Consider the following 27,800-nt stretch of genomic DNA (forward strand, 5'->3'; position numbering starts at 1 on the left):
GAGGTAAAGCTTTGACTTTCACACAAGGGCTTCTGATGATCCTTCTTAGGCCCCTTCATGGGTTCTCAGTGTCTCCCAATTTTTCTTCTTGCTGGAAGCCTACTCTAGCTTGGCCACCAGAGGCCGAACTAGCTGGCTTAGAGGGTGGGGGTGGCAACAAGTCATAACCATCAAAAAACCAAACTTCTATGTTATGCAGAGTCAACCTGGATTGAGCAAAGGGGCCACAGAGTAAAACCTGACTGTATGTAATGTATTCCCTGAGATCCTCTCTGTATTTTGACTTTATTCAAAAACAGCATAATGGTTAAGAACACGGGCTCTGGAGTCAGACTCTAGCCTCAACTGTACCAAGCACCTTGAACAAATTACTGCATTACTTCGTGCCTCCAGCATGTACCGGATAACAATAGGGTTTCGTGAGGCCCGAATTATTTAACACGTACGGACGTCTACTTAGAACAGCGCTTAGCACATATTCACTATTCAATAAATGGTCAAGCCGTGATTACACAATACCCCGTGGCAACACAATTAGAATCTCAGGGTACTGCCAATGTTTTAAAATCTTCCTCCAACCCTGTGATTCTCACGCAAAACCGGGGTTGAGAACCACTGCTCTCAGAGTCTACCCAACTGCTTCTCACATGTTAGCGGGCACAGGAATCACCGGGGCTCTTGTTGAAATGCAGATTCCTACTCGGTAGGTCAGGGTGAGACCCAAGATTCTGCATTTCTCGGAAGCTCCCAGGTGCTGATGCTGCTGTTGGTCAGTGGACTGTGGATGCTTGGGCCTGGTAACACGGGGAGCGCTCGGAGAGAAACCCAAAGCGGGCGCACAGTAACGGCAACTTGACTACTGGGTCCTTGGACTGGGAAGGGTGCCTCGATCCCAAGCCCTCCTGGGCAAGAAAGAGGAAGCACTGAAACCCCTCAGGTGCTTCTCAGGACGGTCAGGACTCTGGGGTAGGTCTGAGGTTGCACACGTGGGCAGTTAGCGAATTCAGCTGTGTGGGGCTGACACAGGCAGCGTTTATAGTCAGAATGCAAAGGTCTAAGACTTAAAAGTAAAAAGGTAGAGGGACTAGGTGTGCGGCCAACAGAAGTCGTTTTCCCTCCCCCTCCCCGGGCAGCCATCATTCCACCAATGTGACTCTTCGAGGTCCTTGCACAAAGGTGGCAAACTACAATACTCGTCTCATTTCACATAGCACAATGTCCTCAAGGCTTATCCGTGTCAGAGCACGTGCTAGAATTTCCTTAGGGAATGGACTAGTGTCCCCCTGTATGCTCAGACCGTGTTCCGTTTGCCCATTCTTCCGTCAGTAACACTTATGTTATGCCCGCCTTCTGGCTGTTGTGAATAAGCTGCTGTGAACATGAGTGTGAGAGCATCTCCTCGAGACCCTGCTTTCAACTCTTCGGGGCATATTCCCACAAACGGAATTGCTGGATTACATGTAATTCTGTTTTCAGTGTTTAGGGGAACCGCCACACTGTTTCCCACAGCAGGTGCACCATTTTACCCCCCACCCGCAAGGCTTCCAATTATTCCTTTCTTTCCAACACTTGTTATTTTCTGTCTTTCTTTTTTAATGGTAGCCATTCTAATGAATGCGAGGTCTTATCTCCTTGCCGTTTTGACCTGCATTTCTTTAACGATTAGTGATGTTGACAGCAGTGGCTTTAATAAAAATGGATAATCTCACTCTCAGCATTTATAGGCAGCCTCTCATTATTTACCACTCACGGGTGGGAATCCTAGCTTCCAGCTGGGCGAAGACTGCCATCAATGAAGGAGACGTGGCATTTTTCTCCTGTGGCCTCAGAACGTGTCACATCCAGCTACCAGAGTGCCTGCTCTGTTCATGAGTACTGTGGTAGTCACTCTCCGGGTCCCACCAGATCCCCTCCTCCATCACTGCTACCTGCTTAAAACCTCTGCCTAAGGATTTTGTGCCCGGCAGCGGGAGAATGCTCTTTCCCCACAGAGGACATTAGAAGTGCAGAAGAATGAAAGACCCCAGAACGGCCCCCCACCACTGACAAATGGAGAGCCAGGAGATCAATATCCCCAGGGGCCTCTCCCAGCCTTGGGATAATTCTGAAGTGCCCTCCACACTGCCTCCAAGAGTTTCCCACTGAGTGGCAGATGCCTATTGTGGAAACTGGTTTGAGGATGCCTCCCTTTCCCGCTGCCTTTCCTTCCCTGCCTTCTTTCCCAGCTTCCCTGCAAGTTATTTCCTCAAATTGCCTCCTAAATAAACAACCTGCCCTCCCGTCCTTGCCTCAGGGGCTGTTTCTGGGAGAACTCAAATCAATGAAGGCAATATTGTATCTCCTTCAGCTACAAATACTTAAACACAGCACCTGGCTAGTCTTGGTTGGTGTGAAAAAAAGCGAAGAAGAGTCTATTCTTTCTCTTTCATCAATAGACCAGGTTCCATTTTTTACATTTCCCCAAAATATGCATGTGTCTGAAGGAGATTCATATGTCCCACTTACCTCTAATAGTAAAATACTCCAAGGTAGCACACTACACCCTGGAAATTGCTGCAAAATAGCAAAGCAGTTTGCATATTTAAGTAATAAAGTTTGTACCTTGACCTATTACAACTATTTACGGCCTGAGCATAACAATGTAGCGTGTATTAGAATTCACATACACCTCATGCCAAGGAAACGTCTTCATAGAGTTTAATCCTAGTAATAAGGTAATACATTTAGTAATCATGGAATCTTGAATGCCAGATGTTCTCTCTGCTGGGTTCCCCTTGGTGCTTAGCTATACCTTCATAAATATCTGGTTTGTAACCGTTACACAGAGAATGAGACTGTGGAAAGTTAACTGTTATATGAGACACATAAAGGTTTTTCCTGATGGGAATTAAATGCACGTTTTAAAGCAGGAGAGTGAAAATTAAAATGAGCCAAGTTCAAAATGAAAAAGAGGGAAAGAAGGCGGGAAATATCTGCTCCCGACACTGAGCTATCCTTGTGGGAAAAAGCAAACGTTTACCCAAGTGAAACCCAGTGGCTGCTCTAACTGGGAGACAGAAATAGTAATCAGTTAATGCTTCTGATGTAGCAAACAGTTGAGTAAATGGGAGACGAAATCAGAAAGATCCAACATTATCTTTCAAGGTTATGGCCATTATAATAGCAGGCAATGCTAACACCCAACCAATTCCGAATTTCAAAATGGGGGTACACAGGACCAGAGGCATCTGCTCATTTTCTCCATGGAAAAGAGTTAAGAGAGTCTGTTCTAGTATTTTTAATATAAATCCCTAACTTGAACCTAAGCCCCTACAAGGGAATGCACAGGTTACAAAAAACAAGCAATATAGAGGTAACAACTCGGTAAACATTCAATAGAGTCTTGCCTGGCTTAAGGTCCACTAGTTAAAATTTTTATTTTCAATTTCTCCAGCTCTTGAAAAGGCAAAATGATTTATCCATAATTCAAAAGTCATGTACTTTATACATGTGAAACTCTGAACCCAAAGCAATTTCAGGGTGTGTAGGTGGGGGCATAGGATGGAGAAGGGTAGGGGAACCAGGGAGAGTGACCAACATTTAGCAAAATCATAACCCTTTGAAGAAAACATTTTTAACTTCTAATAAGACCCTACTCCTATGACTAAGGTAGGAGCCAGGAAAAAACAAAACAGCTTAAATGTGATTGTGTTGGTAAGAGGTAAAATGGTTTTATTAGGTACAAACTCATTAACACTTATTAGCCATTAACATGGTTTATTGATTTTCTTTGTTAGTTTCTGACTTCTAACATTTCACTTTGATAAAATATTTGCATCCATAAGGTCCCTGGATGGCTCAGTCTGTTGAGCATCTGACTCTTGATTTTAGCTCAGGTCAACCATCTCAAGGTTTGTGGGATTGAGTCCCATGTTGGGCTCTGAGCTGACATCACAGAGCCTGCTTGGGATTCTCTCTTTCTCTCTCTCTCTCTCTCTCTCTCTCTCTCTCTCTGCCCCTCCCCCGTTCACACACAGTGTCTCTCAAAAATAAATAAATAAACATTTAAAAAACACATTTGCAGAGCACCTGGGTGGCTCAGTGGGTTGAGCGTCCGACTTCAGCTCAGGTCATGATCTCACGGCTCGTGAGTTCGAGCCCCGCATCGGGCTCCGTGCTGACAGCTCGGAGCCTGGAGCCCGCTTCAGATTCTGTGTCTTCCTCTCTCTCTGCCCCTCCCCCACTCATACTCTGTCTCTCAAAAATACACAAACATTAAAAATTAAAAAAAAAAAAAGACCACAGTTGCATCCATTTGTCAGTAGAAACAAAATGTGCTTAAAAAAAAAAAAAAAAACTACAAATTTGAATCCAACAATGAATCAGAGACAATTCTACAAAAGATGAAAAATCAACACATCAGAAAGGGGTTGGGCCTTACATGGCTATGTTAACCAGTTGTTAGGGACTGAATGCTTATGTCTCCCCAATTTATATGTCAAGACCCTAACCCCAAAGTGACTATCTCTGAAGATGGGGCTTCCATGGAAGTTATTAAGGTGAAATGAGGTTGGAAGGGTGGGCCCCTCATCTGATGGGATTAGTATAAGAAGAGGAGACTCCAAGAGCCTTCTTACTCTCTCCCAGCCATGTGAGGACAACACAGTGAGAAGTCACCATCTGCAAGCCAGGAAGAAAGTTCTCACCAGAAACCCAACTGCCTGGCCCTTTGATCTTGGACTTTGAGCTTCCAGAAGTGTGAATGATAAATTTCTGTCGGTCAAGCCCCCGAAGTCTGTGATACTTTGTTATGACAGCCTGAACTAATATACCCATCAAGGAAAATGGCCCCCAATGAGAAATCATTCTCCCCAAAAATGAGCCATGGAGAGTAAAAGAACATGACTATAAGACACCTTCCATTTGTTCCGGCTTGAGGTGGTCACTAGGGTCATTTACACAGTGCTTTTGAAATCTGCCTTCAAGAATAAATGCTAATCTTCTGTTTCTTCTCCTTCTAATTCCATACCTTCCAGAGCCAGAACTAAACACCCCACCCTTTGTCCTTCCTGTGGAGGTGAGAAAACACCTCTCTGCCCTGTTCCATCTACATCGATAACTTGAAAAGAAAATCCAAAGGGAACAAACAAAAGTGATCCCTTCCCAGAGTGACAACTTGTGTGGCAGGGACCAGTGACTTTACAGAGGTTCTTTCAAAAATGAGGAGACAATATGGGAAAAATCCCACGGACATTTTTTGTTTAGCAACTTTTATTTGCCTTCCCAAACTCCAGAGAACATAAAGAATTCGTCCTCATGGAGCCTTAACTTAGGGGCATACTGTCTGGGTAAGAAAGATATATTGGCCCACAACTGCGTCTTACAACTAACTCTAATTCTGGTTCCTAGCTCTTTGTGGGAGTCCTGACTCCAATTCCTCACTTCTCTATACAGGATTCTTTACAAAACACATGCTGAAAGTCAGTGGCAAAACCTGTGTTAGAAAGTATCTAAGATGCATCCGACAATTTCTCCTTGGCCAATCGACAGACTTGGACACAAATAATAAAGGGAAAAAAATGATTTTTCAGGGCTCTGAAGCTCAGTCTTTCAAACAAAGGAGAGCTTGCTCAATGAAATTTCGTTTTCTAATCATTTAGCCACGGTTAAATGCAACTATTTTTGAAGAGCATTTCAAAGTCTATTGCTGGACAAATTGTACTATTGATTGGAACCGACTGTAAACTCCAAGTTTCTCATCCAAATCCCTTTAATTGGACGTGAGTGTCACTCTTTTAAATGACTTTAGGAAGAGAAAGGAGAGAAATGTGCCAAGGATAACTCACACAAAGAAAATTTACATCCTGTCTTTGTTTCCCTTTCTCTGGCATAGACACTGTGGGGTTTTTTGTTTTTTGGTTTTTTTTCCTTGAGGAAAGTAGTGAGAATGTGAACAGCAGTCTGGATGTTTCTTGTTCTGTTACCATAATTAGAAAGTAGGATAAAATTATGCAGCAGCAGATTGAGGAGGAAATGTAGCTCAGCTTTTATATGAAATTGCTACCTCTTTTTTTAAATTCAAAGGTTCTCTCTCTCTGCACGTATCTTTCATGTTTGAGGAGTGACTGTACTTCTTTTAAGTTGATTTTCAGGTTGAACAACAAGCAGACTCTTTGAAAACGTTCAAGTGCTGATGGGAAGTGTGTTCATGACCACTGCCACCACTGTTACGAAATATTGGTGCCATTCCAGTGGATAGGGACAAGAGACCACCACACCCCTTCATTAGAGGATACTGACAAGATCAGGGTGGGATTCAAGAAACCAGATAAACTGTTTTCACATAAACTGAAAATATGACCTTAGATCAATTATCCTAGAAGACGTCCTCTCACCGCTAACATCTGGAAGAATGGCAAAAACGCATTCAGCCGATGCGCACTTTTTATGTACCTGAGGAGCTATTCAAGGACTCAGTATTATTTCCCCCCCGACACCTGCCTTTTCTTCCATTCCCTTCTTCCTTAAAAAAAAGGGCTTTAGCCAGCCTATATTCAAACCACAGCCAGTTCACAGATAAGCACGTTAGGGTACAGAGAATTTCTCAACGTATGTGATTCTTGGGCTACATCAATCATCTGGCTAAACACAATCATCTGGAGTGGTTTCTAAAAATCTCACATTTCTGGAGCCACACCAGATCCAGAGAATTAGAATCTCAGAGGTTAAGGCCCTGAAAATTGAATTTTAAACAAACACCCAACGGGGTTCTCAGGTCGTCTCAAGGTCTGAGAACCTCCAAAGCAGGGTAAAATCTACTGTCCTTAGAGTATTGCTGGGTGGGCATTCGAAAGTCCAACCACCCAACTGGCCTTTCTTTCCAGTTCCATACCCAACAGAGGTTACACTGCTTTCACTACTCAGGTTACTTCTGTCTTTCAGAACCGTCGTGATCATTTCCCCACTGACTGGCTCACTACCATTTTCTCACCCTGGTAAAACTCCCTTGCTCACGAATCTGTAGTAGATTGTGATGTGTTACAAATTCAGATAGTCAAATTCAAATATTCATGTCTTACTGAAACAAACTCTCCAGCCCAGAATTCAAAGACTGATTTCTGGCCTGATTTCCTACCTTTCCCTGCACTCCATGTATCTAGCGTCCCCGAATGATGGATTCCTCTTGCCAGTGATGTGTCCACATCCTTCCTTTTGCTCTGGCTCACCTCTCGGTGGGACACCCCCTCCCCAGCCCCTCTTCCTCCAGCCTGCAAGCTGAACTCCAACGTGTCCTCGGATGTCAACCTGAGTGCCCCAACAAGCCAGGATGCTTCCTTTTTGAACCTCTGCAGCATTTTGTTCATACCTGTCCTGGCCTCTCACCTTATTTGGCCTCATCCTTTCTTGCACTCAACTTGCCCACCCTGTACTGAATGAAGGAGAGCTCTTATCAGCTTTTTCCTCCCCTATGGCACCCAGCATGGGGTGTGAACACGGCAGACCCCCCACTAATATTTATTGGATTGTTTAACAGACTCATCCCTCACCCTCTTCATGATCACCAAGACTGGTGCTTACTGGCTTTGAAATTTCTGAGCTCCGTCCCCATCAGTGCATTGCTACAATGGCACCTGAAATACTGTCTGGGCTCCCCACCCATGCTCCAACTCCAATCCCTTCCTCCCATCACTGCCCATGAAGAAAGGTTTCTTGAGTATCTGTCCAGGTCCTGGAAAATAGCTGTCTTATGCTCTCAAGACTGGGCAAACTTAAATAAATTCACAAAACTTGGGAACATAAGAAAGATGGCGTTTTACATGTGGGACCCTGAGAAGGGTTCACCTCCAATGTGAGAGCCCACAGAGCATGAGCCCTTTTAATTCTACAGAGCTCCTCGGCGTATACTCACTACCTGTCTTCCTTCCCGCAAATGTTCCTTCCTGTACATCACACTCATTTTCCACTATTTCCTATTCTCTTCCCACCAGGCATGGCCCTTTGTCACGTGGCCCCACCCCCTCCACCCAACCTTGCTTCAGGTGTCTCCCCCACAGGCTCTCCCTCTGCAAGTTCTTACCTACTTCCATTTGTTCATGGTGGCACCTTAAACTGCCCCCTGCTTTTCTATTTCTCCCTCCTGCCCCTCAAAACCAAGCCAACACCCACGTTTCTTAGAATCCCTGACAGCTCTCATGCTGGGGGTTTTGTATTGCCATAAAAGAATAGGTAAATTATACAGCGGAGCACTTAGATACTCCTTTTTTATTTGGCCTTTAACCATTCAAGTTTTATAGGTTGATTTCTCCATCTGACTGTAAGGTCGTTGAAAGTAGGGACGGTTTTCTTAGACGGCACTCCTTAGTGTTAGACAGTTATGGGGACTCAATATATACAAACTGGGTTTAAATCCCAACCTCAGATGTCTACTTAGTAAACACACAAGTTGGTGTCTTTGTGCTTTACGTCAAAAGTAATGTAATATGTGAGAAGCGCAATAAACCATTTACTCAGTGCAAGTAAATAAAAGAGGGGGGAGCAATCTGAAGAAGGGAATGAAATTTGGGTATAATTCTTGGGATATAAAATTAAAAGGCCATCTGCCTTTGAAATGCAGCAGATGCGTAATTGATATTCACTGCTCATTTGCCACTTGAATTTTGCAGACATTTAATGCTGCAGTTGTTTATACAGTAAGACTCTAAATACCCTTTAGAGAATAGTTTACTTTTCCTCCAATACTTCTATTCCCTACCAGCAGATAAGAATTGGTTCTTATATTCCTAGAGCTTCGGAAGTAGAATTTTTTTTTAATGTTTTATGTATTTTTGAGACAGAGAGAGACAGAGCATGAGCAGGGGAGGGGCAGAGAGAGAGGGAGACACAGAATCCGAAGCAGACTCCAGGCTCTGAGCCGTCAGCACAGAGCCGACACGGGGCTCAAACCCACAAACCACGAGATCATGACATGAGCCCAAGTCGGACGCTTAACTGACTGAGCCACCCAGGCACCCCCAAGGAAGTAAAATCTTTAAAAACAAATTTACAACATGGCTTTTTGGAGACAATAATACAACAGTATCTGTAAAAATCATAAATGGCATCCTCTTGATTCAGCACTCTCTACCTAGGGATAGATCCTATGTATGGTATACTCAAGCCATCTACAAAATGATGGAGGCACGTGGATGATCACTGCAGGGCTGTTTGTAAATACAGAGCACTGAAAATAGCCTCATGTTCATCAGTGCAAGATTGATTAACCAATTATGAGTCGTTCAGACAATATAATATTGTACAACCTTTAAAAAGGATGAGGTAGCACTATAGGGATTGACAAGGAAGGATGGGGCAGATACATACAGAATTTCTGGAAGGATACACGAGAGTCTAAAGGAGTAAGGAACTAGGGTAGCACATACGTATATAACATGTAAAAGTATCTCTATTTTTAAAAACCAGCCAAAAAAATTAATTTGCAAATAAAATGGTGTTAGTGGTCAGAAGGATTGGGAATGAAAAATCGCACGGCTAGATATCTACCAAGAGCTTCAAAAACATCTTCGCCATATTGCCGGTTTGTTCAAATAACCATGATTGGGGAGGCACCTGGGTGGCTCAGTCAGTTAAGCATCTGACTCTTGGTTTTGGCTCAGGTCACTCTCCCATGGTCCGTGAGTTCAAGCCCCTCATTGGGCTCCGCATTTACGGTGCAGAGCCAGCCTGGGATATCCTCCCTCTCTCTCTCTCTCTCTCTCCCTCTCTCCCTCTCTCTCTCTCTCTCTCTCTCTCTCTCTCTCTCTCTCTCTCTCTCCCCCCCCCCCCCCGCCCCTCCTCTGCATTCTCTGTCTCTCAAAATAAATAAACTTAAAAAAAATTACCCATGATTGAGATTCTGGTATTTATTAAAAAGGCACAATGGTTATTCCTTCCCTCCTCCCTTCCCTGTTGTTCCGTGGATTCTGTGTCCTGTCATCACTGGATTTGGACTGGTAGCCTGACTGGGGTTTCAGAGGCTATTGTCAGCAACGACAGGAGGGTGAAAAGGTTTAGGCTTTGTACCAATGTCTCGTTCACATAGGCCACTTTGATAGAATGACAGTTATATTTTAAATATTTTGGTATGCCCCTAAAAACCTCATGTACCAAACCAAACATTCAGCTAGTCTATTCGAATTCCTTACAAACTCATCTACAACCACACTTACTGTTAGCACATTTCTTTCGGGTCACTACACAGCAGCCATTACCCTGAGCCACCTTCTCTATTGCAAGAGCCTAAAAACGACAGCCAGTCTCTTCCCTAGCCTCCCTTACAGCCGGGGTGATCTCATGTGTTTTTCAGGGTTCTTTGTTGCAGATAACAAAACCCACCCGAATTAGCCTAAGTAGAAAGGGGTTTATTACACTAAATTAAGCAGTAGTTTAAGAATATATAGGAAAACCCGAAAACCAAAACCATTCCCCACAGACCAAGGTGAATGTTGAAGCGCAGCCAGAGGCCATTACAGCGGAAACCTATGGCATCACTGAGCCGCCGCCTCTGACCCTGGAGCCTGAACTCCAGCAGCTCCACCAAAGCTCATCCCCGAGAACCTCAACACTGTGTCACCTTGCTTGCAAGAACGTTTGATCTGCAACTGCCACTTCACATCTGTCGCCTCACCTTCCCCGATCTGGTGCTGGTGAGCTTGCTTGATAGGAGCTGGGTCACATGCAGCGAGGTTGGGAAATGCAGTCCTGAGACCCCCGGCCTCTACAGTTTAGGAGACTTTCTAGAGAGGGGTTGTCGGGGGCGGGGGGGGGGAGGCGAGTAAACCTATCAGTAACATGTCATGTAAGTCACTCTGTTCTGGCCAGTTAAAAATAATGGGATGTGTTCTGGGGAGCTTCTAGGAGAAATTTTCCTTCTTGATGGAAATACAGAGACAAAGGAGAGCTTTCTTTACTGCTCCGCTTCCTTCTGCTTTTGGACACAGGAGTGAAGGACGTGAAGCTTAGAGTTGGGGCAGCCATCTTGGAACCAGCAGGGGAAGCATTGCCAACATTCCCTCCCACCCCCTCCTAGTGCTCACCTTCCAATCTCTCTGAGCGTGTTTCCTCGAGCCTCTAACAATGCTCCTGCTTTCCCCATCTCCCAGATATCTTCCTTGCTCCCTACCCCTCCTCCGGCTACTACCCGATGTCTGCTTTCCCGGTTTCCTATGTTCTCCTCTCTGTTTTACTTGCTCACCTCCTATTCTGCCTTCGTTCACTGCAACCTGGCTCCTGATTTTACCACATTTATGAGGCATCTCACCAGAAGGTCACTGCTGCCCTCCTGACTGGCAAATCTAAAGAGGATTTTTCAGCTTTTCACTTCTTTAATTTTTCTGGGCGTCAGGATCATTGTTCCTCTTTCTTGAAATTCTCTGCACTCTTGTCATTCAAGATAGTATACATTCCTGGACCTCCTTCCACCTCTCTGACTTTCTTTCTTTGCCTCGTTCATGGGCTTTCTTTCCATTCCCTATCCTTCCATTGCCTCATCCATGACTCATGGCCTCACCTGGTCTACACTCCCCCTGGTGGCCTTCACCCTTATTCTGTTGTCTGCATACTAATGATTCTGAATATGTATGTCCAGTCCAGAAATCTCCCCCAACTTCACATACATACATCCAACCATGGCTAAACACCCCGACTAGAAGTTTTCACAGGCCCCTGAGATGAAACTATCCAAAATGAAGCTATCATTATTGCTTTTAAATCTGTTTTTCCCCTGTGATTGCCACCTGCTTCCTTTCCCAACATAAAGATCTGAGGTCATCCTTGACTCCTGCCCTGCGTCACCTGCCAAATTAAAATCTCATCAGCTGATGATCTCACCTCATCATTTCTTACTCATATTCCTACAGCCATTTTCTACACATCATTGGCAGAGTGATCTATACAAACACAGCATGATTATTTCATTCTCTTGCCCAAAACTGTTCAGATACCTTCCAGTATCTATAGGATATGGCTCAAGCTCCTCAGCAAGAGTATAGTCCTTCCTAACCTCTCCAACCTTGGCCTCTGCCTGTCCCTGTCTTGGATTTTAGTTGCTACTGCATCTTAACTCGTTGACTTTTCTGAAATGTATCATGCAGTTGCATGGTCCTTTACGTTTGCTGATACTTTGACCTCTGCCTGAAATCCTTTCTCTACTTTGTCACCTGATCTGCATCTTCAAGCTCAGATACCACTTCTTGGAGGATTTACTCATTCAACAAATGCTTACTGAGCACTTGCTATGTGCCAGGCACTGAGCTAAGAGCTAAAGAATCAATGGTGAATGAGACACAGTTGCCGCTCTAAGGAAACCTATAATCTACATAATGACCTCCCTCATCTTCCCATTGTCCTGAGTGGGTTGAGTGCCCTCTTCTGTGCTCCAGTTGTAGATAATGTAGGTTGTCTGTGCAGCAACCACACTCCCTTCTTCCTTCCTTCTTATGTGGGGTAGTAAGAATTGACCCAATTTCAAGCTTCAGTGGTAGATGCAGATACATCAAGCCAAATACGGTGATTCCATGCCTCTTGGCTAATGACTAGTTCAAGATCTCATGCTTAAGCCAGTAAGTGCTTGGCTTTCCTATGGAGATGACCTGAGTTGACCCATTCAAAAAGAAAGGAAGAAATCATGATTCCTATTTTAAGGAAAGACTCTTCTCTCCCCTCCAGGCTTGAACAAGGAAGTTGCCAATGGCAGTGAACTTGTGACCACGTGAGGGAAGCCATCCTGAAGACATAGCCCACAGATAAGAACAGAGCCAAAAGACTTAAGAGGACTGAGGGTGAATGTGGGACCAGAGGCAGATCCTAGAATTGGCTTCCCCTCTGGACTCAGTATGAACTAAAGAATTTCCCTATCTTAAAGCCTGTTTGAGCAGGCATTTTACTTATTATGGGAGTCATTACAAACCACCCACCTCTGTCTCCCACTTGAACTGCTCATCCCTGCCTTTTTCTCTACTCCCATTGGTTCACCACTACTTCAAGCCCACGTTACTGCTGGCCTGGCCGACCTCCGTATCTTCTTACCCGGTTTCCTCTCCTCAGGTCATCCCTTCTTTGCATCCATTCTCCGTATTACCTCTAGAGTGGTATTTCCACATCTCAACTCTGAACGTGTCATTTTTTGCTTCAAATCCTCGATGCCTATTAGTAAAATTTACTAATTTTACTCAAGTCCAAACTCCTTATCATTTATTCAGAAAATAGTTTGTGTCTACCCCTAGCCAGGATTTTTGCCTCTTCTCCTCCATTCCCTTTTACCTTCCCCATTCAAAAATGTTACATAGTTGATGGAACATGCAACTCTTCCATTTGCCTTTGTGTAGGCTCTTTCCAGGACCTGGGACTCCCCACCACCATCATCCACCTATCCACCTCTAATCCTTCAAAACTCACCTGAAACATCAGTGCCACGTGGTGGTTCTTGTTCTATGCTCTTCAACTCCATAGCACATTGATGATTTCTTTGTCATAACATTTATCTCAGTACATTGGAATTGTCTTTCTAATGGCCTTTCCAATTACACTCTAAAGTTCTTGAGATCAATGACCAGGTGGTATTTACACATATGCCCACAGATCCTCAGTGCTCACCATAATGTCTCTCTGATTGTAGTCCTCCATTAATGATTTTTTTTAAAAAGAAGAAGAGGGGAGAGGAGGGAAGGGAAGCTTCAAATTTGTTCTGCCCTTGGTACTTCACGCCTTTGGAGTGTGTATTAAAAAGGCTGCCTTGTTCAGCAATCGTGGGGAATGGAGAGGAAACAAATAACACTTGATACAGGTAATGTTCATGTTCCCAATTCCAGCAGCATATGGCAGTAGTTGTAATGGCCTAACATAAAGCATTCCCAGACAATATTAATGACCAACTAGGTTAATGACCGAAGACTAAGCCTCGGGCCATGAACACATTCTCTTTGTCATTAATCCCTACAAAATGGCCTCAGCTATGTTCATTACAGCTCAATTATGTTCACACTCCCCATGAGGAAAGAAAGCACTTCAGTCCTAATACCAAGCTATGTCCCTCCTTTTGCTTTGACACATGGGCAATAAAGATACAAAACAAATTATGAGTTCAAACACTAAGCATGGAAAAGAGGCAACACTATGGGAACTACTACTATGATTAGTCCCAATCATCAGTGGGGACTAAATCAGAAAACTTTGGAGGTCACAGAGAAGGCAGATAAAGATGTTCCTGATTCATACTTTCTCTGGGTATTCTTCGAAGGCATAACAGAGAAATGCTAAACGAGTGGTTCTCTCTAAATGCTTAGAGTTTGGATAAACATCTAAAAACTCAAAGGTAACTTTCTGCCAGTAGGAAAAAAAATTTTTTAATGGAATTCTGATACCAACGTAATATTCAATCAATAGTTATGGAATGCTTCCTCTGAGCAAAATTCCATTGCCAAGTTGTGAGTAATTAAGACCCTCAAAGACCACGAAATTAAATTGCATAGAATGAACGCTCGTTGTGGTGGTTTTAAACATGTCACAAACCATGTTAACTCCCTTTCACCAAGAGGTGGAGTCTATATCCTCTCCCTTCCAATGCAGCCTCAGTGACTTGTTTGTAACCAAAAAAAAATGCAGCGGAAGTGAGTCCGTGTGACTTCCGAGGCTAGCTCACAAAACGTGATACATTTCTGCCTTGTGAGCTCAGATACTCAATTTGAGGCCCTGAGCTACCACATAAACAGTCCAGCGACCTTGAAGCAGCCATGTTGTGAGGAAACTCAGGTCATGTGGAGTTTTCCTACAAGAATGTTGTGGTCAAAAAACCAGCTGCGGTCCAGCGGATGGCAACACCCAGTGCCAGACAAGTGAGTGGAGATGCCTCCGGGAGATTTCAGACTTTAGCTGCTGAGTCACCCCAGACTTTCACTCATCCCAGGTGAGGCTCCAGACAGTATAGAGCAAAAATAAGCCATTACCACGGCCGCCTGTTGGAACTCGTGACCCACAGAATTGGTGAGCATAAAAGAATGGTTGTTTTAAGTCACAGAATGTGGAGCAGTTGCTACGTAGCAGTAAGTAGTGAGCAGAATACACACACACGCGATGCGTCTAGTTGCATCACAGGGGTGGTGACAGTGGGCATGTGCACAATCTCAGCTCACCTGTGCCCTACAGCAATCTGGGAGAAGCAGTCATCTAATGGAACTGCATTTAACCCTCATCTAGTACATTCTGAGGCTGCTTCGCTTGGGTGGCTCCGTCGGTTAAGCATCTGACTCTTGATTTCGGCTCAGGTCATAATCTCGTGGTTTGTGAGTTCAAGCCCTGCATCGGGTTTTGTGCCGGCAGTGAGGGGCTTGCTTGGGATTCTCTCTCTGCCCCTCTGGTGCTAATACTTTCTCTCTTTCTCTCAAAATACACAAACTTAAAAAAGGTCTGAGGTTGCTTCAATTAGACCACGTGGTACATTTAATGTGAGGAAAGTCAAGGTAACACTGACCTGGTACAAATGTGGCCTGTATCACAAGATAGTATGAACTTTTTCTGATCATGGATTCTAAATCTCCCCTTCCCCAAGTGTGGCTTTCTGGTCTTTTCCCTTTACGATCTTTCTTCTGGATTCCTGTGCTTCTAGTCTCATTCCCAGATCTGCCTCTCTGAATCGAATCACTGACCTAAGTGCCTACGATATCCAACCGCCCATTAGCCATCTCTGCTGGGAAATCCCATTATTTCCTCCACACCTTCAACTGGGTGGTCCTAAGCTAAGTGCAGCCCTTTTCTTCTGCAAATGTATTTCTGGCTCTGAAGTTGTTCCTGGCACCACTCCCTGAAGCTCCAGATCCAACTCTGTAGTCCCGGCTGACTGCTCCCTGTGCGTGGGTCCCACTATCCATCTATCCTATGGTCCTGATGATGCTGCCTTCAGAACGGCCCTTGAACTCATCCATGTTCCACTTTTCCCATAGCCACCACCATGCTGCCTCTTCACTCTCCACCAGAGTTCATGCATTTGATATTTTTAATGTTTATTTATTTTTGAGAGAAAGAGAGAGAGACAGAGACAGAGACAGAGGATCCAAAGCGGGCTCTGTGCTGAGAGCAGAGAGACCAACGCAGGGCTCAAACTCACGAACTGTGAGATCATTACTTGAGCTGAAGTTGGACGCTTAACCAGCTGAGCCACCCAGGCACCCCCAAGCATGTGATTCTAAATAGGTGTTCTCCCCCCTGTCTCCCCTGCATACCACCACCAAATTAAACTTCCCAACCCTTACACCGGCTAAGTCAGTCCCCATGCGAGAACACAGACAGGCCCCTAAATGCCTGTGGCTCCAATACAGGTGCTCATGGGAGCATCTGCAATGTCTTACCTCCTCTGGTCCCAACGTGCTCCAAAAGCTTTCCTCCTCCTCCTCCACAAGGCAAATCCTCTCCTACCAATCCCTCCTCCCCACCCCTACCTCTGCCCTCATGGGATCTCTATCATCTACCACAGTGGTTCATAATCCTCTCCTCCTGAATCTCCCTGATCCCTTTTTTCTTTTCCCAGAAAGATACTCTGTCCCTTCTCTCCCTCATCAAAAATAAACACGCCTCTAAGAATTTATCTGAAGCAAATGGAAACAGGATCTCTAAGAGGTATCTATATCCTCATGTTCATTGCTTCATTAGTCACAATAACCAAGACATTGGCTAACCACAACAACCTACCTAAGACATTGGCTAACCGAGGCGATCTAACTGTCCATGTATGGATGAATGGATAAAGCAGATGTGATACACACACACACACACACACACACACACACAGGGATATTATTCAGCCACAAGGAAGAAGGAATTTCTGCCATTTATGACAACTGGGATGAATCTTGAGAGCATTACCCTAAGTGAAGTAAGTCAGACAGAGAAAGACAAATACAGTATGTCATCACTTAAATGTGGAGTCTTAAAAGCTAAACCTACAGAAAATAATACAATGTCAGTTATCAGGGGCTGGGGGTGGGGTCAATGGAGATTATTGGTAAAGGTACAAACTTATAGTTGGAAGATGAGCAAGTTCTGGAGATCTAATATACAGCATGGTGACTATAGCTAATGACGCTGTATTATACACTTGAAAGTTGCTGAGAGAGATTTTAGATTTTCTTAGCACAACAACAAAAAAAAATAAGTATGTGCTTGATGGAAGTGTTAGCTAATGCTAAGTGGTAATCGTAATGCAATATATCAGTGTAACAAATCAATGTGCTGTACACCTTAAACTTACACAAAGTATATGTCAATCGTATCTCAATAAAGGGGGAAAAAACTGCATCCTTCAAAATGGCCTGATGTCCTCTTCCTCCACAGACCCTGTCATAACTAGATCTCTAGGTCGCCCTCCCCTACCCCTCCCAGACCACTTCTCTGAATTCCTTCCCACGCACGGTTGGTACTGTGGCCCATAAGGTGGGACCATTTCCTCTCACGAGGTTGTGAGGTGTTACCTCAACGTACTCTGTAATTGTATTTCTTTGTGATATAGAAGCTCTGGAACAAGACTCGTGGGTTTTCCTCACCTCCACTTCCTCCCCAAAGCCTGGTCCTGCGCTAAACTGCCAGAAGTGCTGGGTCAATACTTTAATTCACTGAATATATGGAGAACAGTGCAAGGTGTTGGGACCAGATAAATTCCTTCAGGTTCTATGGCTTTTACCTTGATTGGAATGCCTTGCCCACAACTTTCCACCACTGCCTCCTTCTTGCCAATCACCTTTTAGCTTCCTCAGAAGGCTCCCTTGATCACCCACTCTAAAGCTATCAGCCAACCACGGTTTCCCCACCGTCATTTTCAATTTGCTCTAGAGCAATTATCACTCCCTGATATTTCTATGTATTTTCAATGTATTTATTTTTTTAACCTCTCCCTGGGTAAGCTCAAGGACAACAAAAGCCTTGTCTGTCTTGTTCACTTCACCGTATCCCTCATGTTAAAATAGTGTCCAAAAGAGAGTAGTCACTCAATAAATATGTGTTGGATGAATGGATGAGAAATACTCCATATTGTTGATGTACTCCTACTCTGTTAAGGAAAACAGATACAAAAGTCAAATATCATATGGCAGTGTTATCAATAAGTGAAATGATAGAAAATATAAATATAAATGAAGTACAAGAAAAAGTGAGGAAGGTAGAAAGAGCCATAGCCCAAGTAGTGGAAAGAGCACACTCACAGGTGCACAGGCTTGAGCCAGCATGTTATTTATGGGGAGCAGGAAGAGCCCAACACGGCCAGGGCACCAATTCTGAGGGGTGGTGGAGGGAACAGTGGGAGTGAGACTGGACAGGGAGGCAGAGGTTGGAGCTTGAAGTAACTAATGTTGACCACTAAACTAAAGCTTGACCACTTTGTAGTGCATACGGACATCAAGTTGTATTGTTGTATATCTGAAACTTCTATATTGTTATATACCAATTTTACCTCAATTAAAAAATAAAAAGCTTGAGCTTTATTCCAGGTATAATCAAGTATAATCAGAGGATTTTAGACCTTCATTTTAGAAGAAAATCCTAGATCTAATTACTAGAGAAATCAGAATCATTTTATAAACATCACTCCGGAAAATGCATGTACAGAAGATTAGACATATTGAAAAGAGAGTAGAAAGAGAGACCCAGGCGGGTGAGATTATAAACTTGACAGTCAGTGGGAGGGATAAGGGAGGAGGGGCCAGATCACAGAGAAATGAGGGAGCAGAGGCAAAAGAACCTGGAGATAACTGAACAAGGTAGATGAGGGAGGAGGAGGAGTCAACAATGAATTCTGGGGTGACAGGCAAAATGGTCCTACCACCAATGGAAGTAAGACATGTAGACCAGGAGGAAGGTCACCGTTCCTCTTTAGGGTGAAGTGAATTTGAGGCGCCCATGGGACAAACAGGAGGGTCAATCTGATAAGCATCTGGATTGGCAGTCATGAGAAACTTGGGAGCAAGGCCTGAGCCAAAGCCATGACTAGAAGGTCATGAATGTACAGACAAGAGTTAAAACCATGGGCATGCATGACATTGCTTGGGGAGTGGGACTGGATCTATGGCTCAGGAAAGTGCTTCTCCAGGTCTGGAAAGTGAGACTAAAATTTCAATATCCAGGGTTATAAAAAGCACTCATTACTATAGGCCAATGTTACCTTGACACTGGAATTTAGTCCTCTAACTCTGTATGTACCCCATGGTTTCAGTCAATCACGTTTCCAGGACCTTTGATTATGGCCAGGCCAAAATACCATATGTTCCATGTGACTTCACATTTTGGCATAGAATTCAGTGAGATACTGCTACCTGCACCAGTAACATATGGTCTCCAAATGACTACTAAACTTTGCAAAGCAGCCACACAATTAATTTTTAGCAGAGATCCACTAATAGCCACCCAATCATGTATAGCAAGCCTGGATGGCATGCATTTTGCATTTGCCAGAGAGAACATATTGCAGCCCATATTTTAGTCATCTTCCCTTAGAGGGTAAGAAAATTTTGTTAGTTATTCAAGACAGGAATGCAAATTTAAATGTGCTCATGACAGGAGCAGTTCACCTGATCCTAGGTCCATCTGTTTTCCAAAACAACTGGCTGGTTGTCCAATGTGGTCCCTGATTTCAGAAACTGGAATGCAGACAGGCTTGGGCAACTTCTTTTAGATGGACTCTGGCTCATGCAGGAGTCCAGTGAGATGAGTTTGGGGGGATGGTAGTTCCATATCATTTTAATATAAAGAAACAACTGCTAATACTTACTGTGTATTTACTTTGATCCAGGAACAATGCTAAGTACTTTACCTGCATATCTCATTGAATTATCCCAAGTATTACATGGTAGCTACTATTATCCCATTTTACAGATGGCGAGACCTTTTCAAACAACCATAAACTATTTAGACAATTGGGCTTTTCCACTTATATTCATTTTGAGGAAAACTGAACCAATGATTTAGGGTTCACTGACGCTTTACCCACCCCCTCCCCGACCCCCGACTGGTTTTATAGGAGTCTTATAATGGTATACAAGTTGCAAAGACCACTGTAATGAGTACGTATTGTTTTTACTTTGGTAGTATCCCTTCCTCCTTCCTAGTAAAAGAGCTCTTCTCCTTCTGGAACCTGCCATTCTCACTCCATGTGATTCAGGTGAACTTATCAGTCAAGTGACCCAACTCCTTTCTCCCCACAGGTCTAGACACAGACGCCAACACGCTTGGTCAGAGAACCAGTGATTGGCCAGGGGCAAAACCTATTACCCAACAGGGCCTAATGGATGTTGAGAAAGGACCTCATAAGGAAAGTCCCACTTATTTATCTGGGCCCACCAGCTCTGTGAACAAGTTATCCCGGAGCTGCTGAGAGAAAGAATCTGCTAGAGCCTAAAGTTAACACAGAGCAAAGTAGAATCTTTGCTAGATTAGAAAGACATAGAGAGAAACAGAAAAACAGGGTCTGGACTCTGTCACCCAAAGTCCTCAGTCCAGCTTTTCCTGGAACCACTTCATTCCTTGGAACGAGTCAGTACATTTCATCAGTCAATACGTTTCCCTTCTTTCTTAATGCTGGTGTGAGTGAACTCTGTCCCTTAAAACCAGAAAGACATAAAATGAAATAAAAAATACGGTCAGCAAAAACTTATCTGAGAGAGGCAGTATGACTCATTGATTTTAAATTTCACCCTCTGAGAGAGAAATCTGTACAGTAAACACTAACTACAAAAATTATTAGTATCAAGATTTCAAACATACCCATTAGGAAATTCCATTTTAGAAGGTGGATAATTGGGTTTAAGAAGGATTTTAGCTACTGACTTAGATATAATGTTACAGAAACATTTTCTAGGGATGTTTTGATAATCATCCTATTTTATTTTCATTTTTTAAATGCTTATTTATTTTTGACAGAGAGAGACAGAGTGAGCAGGGGAGGGTCAGAGAGAGGGAGACACAGAATCTGAAGCAGGCTCCAGGCTCTGAGCTGTCAGCACAAAGCCCGACACAGGATTCAAACCCACAAACCGTGAGATCATGACCTGAGGTGACGTCAGACGCTTAACTGACTGAGCCACCCAGGCTCCCCCACAATCATCCTACTTTAAATAAACCAGAAAGAAAAATGACACTAAGAACACTACCCACTATAGACCTGAATATCTAGGACCCCTGCCCTGGGCCCCAAGCTTACATGGCCCCACTCTGTGCACAGTGCTTCAGGTGGCTATGCTCTCTTACCACGTAATTATTATTCTTTAAATTTCTATAAAGGGGTCAAATTACCTTTTCAAATGTATTGGTTAATCGTTATGGAAACCATCACAATTAGCCAAGTCTTCTTGGGCAAGCTGTTTAGCGTCTCTGGATCTTAGTTTTACCATATAATAGAAAGATACAGTACCTGTCCTGACAACAGGCACAAAAGCACTTTGAAAATTAAAAGGATTATTATTATTACTCAAGAGCAAGATTTCTTAGGACAGACTTTAATTTTATCCTATGCCTTTTGCCTTTCGCAATCTGGAGAAAATCCACGGTCTTTTTTTTTTTGTTTTTTAAATTTACTTATTTATTTTGAGAGAGGGGGCACTAGCAGGGAAGGTGCAGAGAGAGAGAGGGAGAGTGAGAATCCCAGCAGGCCCCATGCTATCCACACAGAACCCAATGTGGCGCTCACTCTCACAAACCATGAGATCCTGACCTGAGCCGAAACCAAGAGTTTGACACTTAATCGACTGAGCCACCCAGGTGCCCCAGAAAATCCATGGTCTATTAGAAATTCCAAATAGAGAGTTGTCACAGGTCAAATTCAGAGGAAAATTATGTTATAGTTATAGAACTAGGACCTTGGTCATACCCCTAACCTGCCTTTCTGGCCACCGAAGCCTTTGTCACCTCTAGGAACTCTGTCCAAACCAGTCTACTTTCTATCTCCCAACAGCCTGGACTCTACCCTAATTCATTCAGTCTTCTCACCTCAGATTTACCCTCCTCTATTCTTCAACATGTTACTTAAACTTAAACCAGTTTTCCCATTCTAATAGTCAGTGGTACATCTTTTCAATTAATTTTTAAGTTCACTAAAGCCACGGACTGGCTTGTATTCTCCCTGTACAGAGTAGATACTCAGCAAATATTGGTTGGTTAACTAACAAAGAAAATTTCCAAAGGAGGAAACTATCTGAGGAAAGACAAATCCATAATAAAATGAAATGAACTAGAGAGATGAAGTTTTACAAGAGCAGGTTATCAGCTAGAATCTATTCAAACAGACCAGAGAGCTAGTCTCTTCAAGAGAATCCCAGAAATCTGAAATCAAATTTTTAGAAATACAAAGACTCTTCAAGATAATCTAATTCACATCTTTCATTCACTGAGAATAGTCACCCACTAATTTCTCTGACTTACGAATTGAAGTTTTTGCATATTTAATTTTCCTATCACAAAAACTTGACTTTTGGCAATTTTCTTACAAACAATGTGCAAGAGAATGGAACGTCAAAAATGTGGAAAATCTCTTATGGATATAAAAATATTTTTTTGTGCTAGAGTCCAAGCAGATGTCTTGAGCCAGATGTATGGTATCACCTTTTATTTTATATTGCAATATGGAAAAGAATGCAGATAAACAAGACGATGGAACTACTCACCTTAAAATGTGAAAAACGCAGAATGGCTCAGAGACGAGGCGCCCTTGATGGGCTAAATCCAAAGCATTAGAAGATCCTGGTGGTGAAGTTCTCGACCTTTGACATGACATCAAAGTCAGCCCTGGCTTGAGCGTCAGAGGACCCTGATCGTGAGACTTTGCCCTATCACTTTCAGTCGTGGGACCATTGACAGTTTCTCAAATTCTGATTACCAAATAAGGTTGTCTTAAAACTAGGATTGTTGAAGGGATTGAGATAATACAGGTGAAGATGCTTTGCAGAAAATCGTAATTTGCACTATAGCCTAGCTAGCTAACTTACATTAAAATATCTTAATCTGAGCTTTCAGAATCTAAGAGCCAAAATATCCTAATACCACCTCTGTAGCCCCATGGCTATCCATCTCTACCCTGTCATTAGAGAAATGATCAACAAATCTTTGGCCCTAGCACATTCCAGCCTTTAAAGGGTTCCCCAAACTCATGTGATTTCAGCAAATGACACATAGCCAAGAGCTTCCTGCTCTATAATTAGTGACATCCTGCTGGAGGCTCCCAACGGTGTCTTTTCTTGCTTCCCAAAATGTCTGCAAAAATGAAGGAGGTGGGCTTTTCAATGGCATGTGGTCTTCACCACCAGTATCTGTCCTCTGAGTCCACCCTTCGTTGTTTGAGGACCTCCGTGTGGCATAGATGATCATCACCATCCACCCCATACTAACTCTTCATTGAAAGAATCAGTGAAATGCATTCACCTCAAGGCAGTCGGCACATGCTTACAACCCAGGACCCCTTCCAGAGGCTCTAAACCCAGCACCAGCTTGGAAAAGTCACCTTTCGTACTTTTCAAAGGTCACCTGCTGTAGTCTGGCAGAATAAATCAGGCTCCCCTGGGGGGGTAGGTCTCCAGACAACAGAGTGTGAACAAATGCAAATGATCACCCCTTCCAGTAAATAACACAAAACACTTCTTCTGGCATAAAAGCCATATGGTTGGGAACAAATTCTACCATCTAAAAGCAGCACTGCCCAGATCCTAGGGTACAACTAAGACATAATGCTGAATAAAGCGTTACATTTGCCCGTCAAGGACCTCTATTCTAGACGCTATTCCTAGAGGTCTTATGTTATGTTTAACAGAGCTTAAAGGGACCCTACAGAGGACCATGACCCCCTCAGAAAGCAAATGACGCAACTAAGGCACAGAAAAAGGAAGCGACATATCCAGGACCACCCAGGGAGTGGCCGAGCTGGGAACAGAACGTAGGGCTCTCCAATTCCAGACCTGGTGCCACTTTGCAGAACCAAATAAATGTATTCTGCCCTGAATCATGTCGAGTCTACACGGAGTATAACCTCTGACTGTGTCCTTATCCAAAACCAAGGGGTGTGGCCAGTCGCTCCCCACCCCCCTGGTTCCCTGCAGCCCAATGACTCGATACCACGAAATTGCAGAACTCCCATCAAGCCATCTGATATTGACCTCCCCCTAAACGGGGTGCTTATGAGCTCTGGCCTTTATACTATGCTACCCTTCTTAGTTAGCAGAGGCACTCCATAAATACTGAGAACGGATTGGCTGCTTGAGTAGCTAACAAATAATAATGTTTACAGCTTCCTTCCAGAACTCACGGCCAAAGCAACTCTGCTAAATGGCCTCCTTTCCTCCTCTCTTCCTCAGTGACTTGCTTATATACATTTTGAGACTCATCCTGCAATAGTTGGGAAGCAATTATGTTGAGGTTTCTTCTTAACAATGAAAAAAGGAACAAAGTCCATAGGGGAAAAGTCCCCCTGAACCGGTTGTGAACGGGAAAACACACCCTGACTATGGTTACACATGGTGCTCCAAGGTTCTCTAATCTAACGGCCCATTGTGATGTCAAGAGCCACTTCCCCCGGCTTCTGAGGGAGACACACATGCAGTCCTTTAATCCGGGCAGGAGGTGAGTGCTAGGGAGAGATCTGAGGGCAGAGGCCGCTGACACAGAGGATAAAGTCTGAGCCACGGAGACCTCCCGGACAGCAACCGTAATATTTGGGAGCACCAGAAACAGAACCTCAGTGCGTATGTCTCAGAAGCAGCTGGACCAGCATGTCGAGGGGATTTTTCCTTAGGGCTCCCAGTAAAACAGGTGCACGCCCGAATGCTCAGAAGCATGGAGAAGAAATCAGGACAGAAATGTGGAGGCAAACAGGCCCAGCTCTCCCTACAGCTGATTTTTAAGAACACATTTCTTCCCTATTTTAACATAATGCAAGATTTATTTCTGTCAAGCAATACTAGATTATACGCACACGCCTACCTGAACAGGAGCCCATGTGCCCTTATTTTTTTGCACATGACTCAGACTCCGGTTTCCCAGAGTCTCTTGGTCCTCAGAGACACTGCCACTGTATCACCTGTCAGTCAGAAATCCTCAGATCCTAACCATCCACGTATGTGACCATTGGACATATCAGTGGTCAGTATCATTGGATACAGTATCATTGGACAATACAAGTATAAGGAAGGGAGAGGAGACCAGGGTAATTTCTCCAGAAAACAACTTTAATTCTTTTGACTACTTCTCTTGCAGTGGAATTGGAAGTCAGCAGAAGATCCCAGGCGTTTCAAATGGCTCTGGGGCCGAAACGACATTTGAGGCAAAAAAGAACCATGATCTCCGTCCCTCTTAACTTGACCCAGCTCATTGCTCAAGAGGCAGGCTCCCCACTGGCTCCTCTTCCAAGTGCTCTTAACAAACTCATCAGGCCTCACAAAGCTGTATTTCCCCCTCTCAGTCAGAAAACACAGATCAATATACTCAGCAGAAGCACTTATGCTTTGTCCGTAAAAATCTCCTGTGTAACTATTAGAAACATTCACACGCGGAGCCTGATGCCGGTTATTTCCGTCAGCATTACCCTGGCATGTGAGCTAGTCAGCGAGGAGAAGGGGGGCAACACGACAGCGAAAGCAAACTTGAATCTAGGGCCTAGCCCGAAGTCAATCAGGTTAAAACAAGGTGACGCCACTGCCCCTGTATTGCTTAGACAGGCTAAGAGCCGAGGCCTTCTTAACATGATGGAAATCACAGAGAGGCTTAAAGGAGGTCAGTGGTCTACACGCGGGCAAGGGCCTGGACAAGGCCTGCCAGAGTCTCCCCTGCAGTCACAGTTGGGAGGTGGCTCTGCAGTCCCAGTGTTAAAAAGGCCACAGACAACCTCCTTGGCCACTTCCCCGGGGAAATCGGAGTAAACACATGGACACCTAGAAAGAAGATCCTATTCAATTGTTCCGTAGGCAAAAAAATTCCACAGTTGCTATGAGAAGACAGAAAAACAAATCAACAAACAGGATCACCTCAACTTAGATGCAAAAGGCAGTGGGGGAGGGGAGGGGAGGGGAGGGGAGGGAGGGGGAAGGATGCTGAGGAGCCAGGGGGAGGCGTCGGTGGGAATCTATTTCCAGGGGCTCTTAGCACCTGTTCGCAAGCATCTCTCTCAAAATAGCATTAAGCAACAAGTTTCTAAAATGGCAAATCTAGGGCTTCTCTTCCCTGAGAGTGCTTTGTCATGGCTGATGCTCTCACCCAAGAAATCATTTGCAACAAGCCTGCGGGATAAAGCGGAGCGATTTTTAGCATTTCTGCAGCACTGCAGCGGCAGCCCACGGTGCGGGAGGGTAAGGCTGGAGCTGGGCGCTGCCCGGGCCCCACCTCCTCCCGGAGCACTCACCATCAGCAGGCTGAGAGCAGAGTCGGGCACCAGCTGCACAGCCATGGTCTCCGATTCCCATGCACAGTCAGTTTGCCTGGGCCCTGGGTGACTGCGAAGCATCCACAAATACCTACAGCAAACCAGCCAGAAATCCAGACTCAGGGCGCAAAAGGCTCAGAATGAAGACAGGCCACATTTCATATGGGGCGGAGGGCGGGGCGGGGGGGGGGGGCAGTCAGGCGGATATTGGGAAGAAACGGTGGGAACAGTGCTTAAGGATTTAAAAAAAAAAAAAACAAGAACGAAAATAGGAAGCTGCAGGTTATTTAAAGGTGAGCCCTCCCTAGCTTCACCAAGCTGCATGAGCACAGAAACCACATCAAACACAAATATGAAAGCTGGGAACACAGCATTTTTAACTGATACCTTAGCCTAGGCAGCAGCAACTCTTAACTCATAATTAAAATAAAACATATTCCCTATTGCAGATAAATCAACCAACCCGATCACCACCACTGCCACCAGCACCCCCCCCCAAACTCCCACCCCGCAATCTCTCAGCAATTCTGCTGCATAAACATGCTGAATGTCACTACCTACCGCTCGCAATCTGGTCAGTATCTTCTCTTCCTGCAGAAAGGTGTGTCCCTTTTGCAAAAATCAAGTATCTGGGAGTGAGAGAGCTGAGCCTGACCAAAAGCACCAGGCACCAGGCAGTTACTGGAGATCAGCAAATGCCCTCATCACCACCGAGTAATAAGTCAGTTATGCAATGACCCCTCCACCATCCTTAAATCTAGTTTCCCTCTCCAAGTGGACTGCCCAGCTTAGTTCCCCGTGGGGCTAACATACTTACAAGGAACATGTAATTACACTGCCTGTTCTGTTAGCGTTCTGATCTCCCAGGCTGTACCACATGTACGAAGCAGACAGGCACCCTCTACCTCTCTCCCTCCCTTCCTCCCGCCCTTCCTCCCTCCCTTCCTTTCCCTCCCATCTCTCCACCAGGCTGCCTGTTAGGAATTTTGAAGGAGCCTCTCTAGCTCACAGAGGTACAGGAGGCTAATTTGTAGTAAGAGACACTGCTTAAGACAATAAGGCAAATTAGCCTTGAAAATCATATCATGCAGCATTTTCCTTGGAAGATGTCAATGGCAAAAAAAAAAAAAAAAAAAAAGGAAGCCTGCCCAGTCTTGTTATATAATGAGAGGCTGAAAAGGCTTCTCAGAGTCAAAGATTTGAGAAAATTAAAACACTTTTTTTTTTTATGAGCAACGTCAAGCTTCTATGTCTTATGGAGTCTAATTATTCATCTACAAATGGCAATTACTAATACTTCTAGTAACAGTTTTCACGTTCTCTTTCAATTTCTCCCTTCACTTACCTGCTGTAACGACTCCAAAAATTCCTTGCAATTAACTGGACGCTGTGAAATGTAAGAGAAACCAAC

At 44.2% G+C, this 27,800-nt stretch overlaps 1 protein-coding gene and 1 long non-coding RNA gene across 2 annotated transcripts in view; one reads left to right on the forward strand and one right to left on the reverse strand.

Annotated features, from left to right (window-relative positions):
• Window positions 1-27,250, reverse strand: part of FRMD4A (FERM domain containing 4A) — a 606,423-nt gene extending 579,173 nt beyond the window's left edge. The window contains exons 1-2 of the mRNA XM_027073467.2: window positions 26,951-27,250; window positions 26,369-26,480 (exon numbers count right to left, since the gene is read on the reverse strand). Coding sequence (XP_026929268.1) covers window positions 26,369-26,470 — 102 coding nt within the window. The 5' untranslated portion in view covers window positions 26,471-26,480; window positions 26,951-27,250. The remainder of the gene's footprint in view (window positions 1-26,368; window positions 26,481-26,950) is intronic.
• On the forward strand, window positions 23,861-25,471 carry LOC113603601 (uncharacterized). The gene is made up of 2 exons (XR_003425218.2): window positions 23,861-25,113; window positions 25,228-25,471. It is a non-coding gene; the product is annotated as an uncharacterized LOC113603601 (long non-coding RNA).
• Window positions 27,251-27,800: the final 550 nt, after the last annotated feature.

This window comes from Acinonyx jubatus, chromosome B4 (assembly GCF_027475565.1).
Source record: "Acinonyx jubatus isolate Ajub_Pintada_27869175 chromosome B4, VMU_Ajub_asm_v1.0, whole genome shotgun sequence".
Taxonomy (NCBI): domain Eukaryota; kingdom Metazoa; phylum Chordata; class Mammalia; order Carnivora; family Felidae; genus Acinonyx; species Acinonyx jubatus.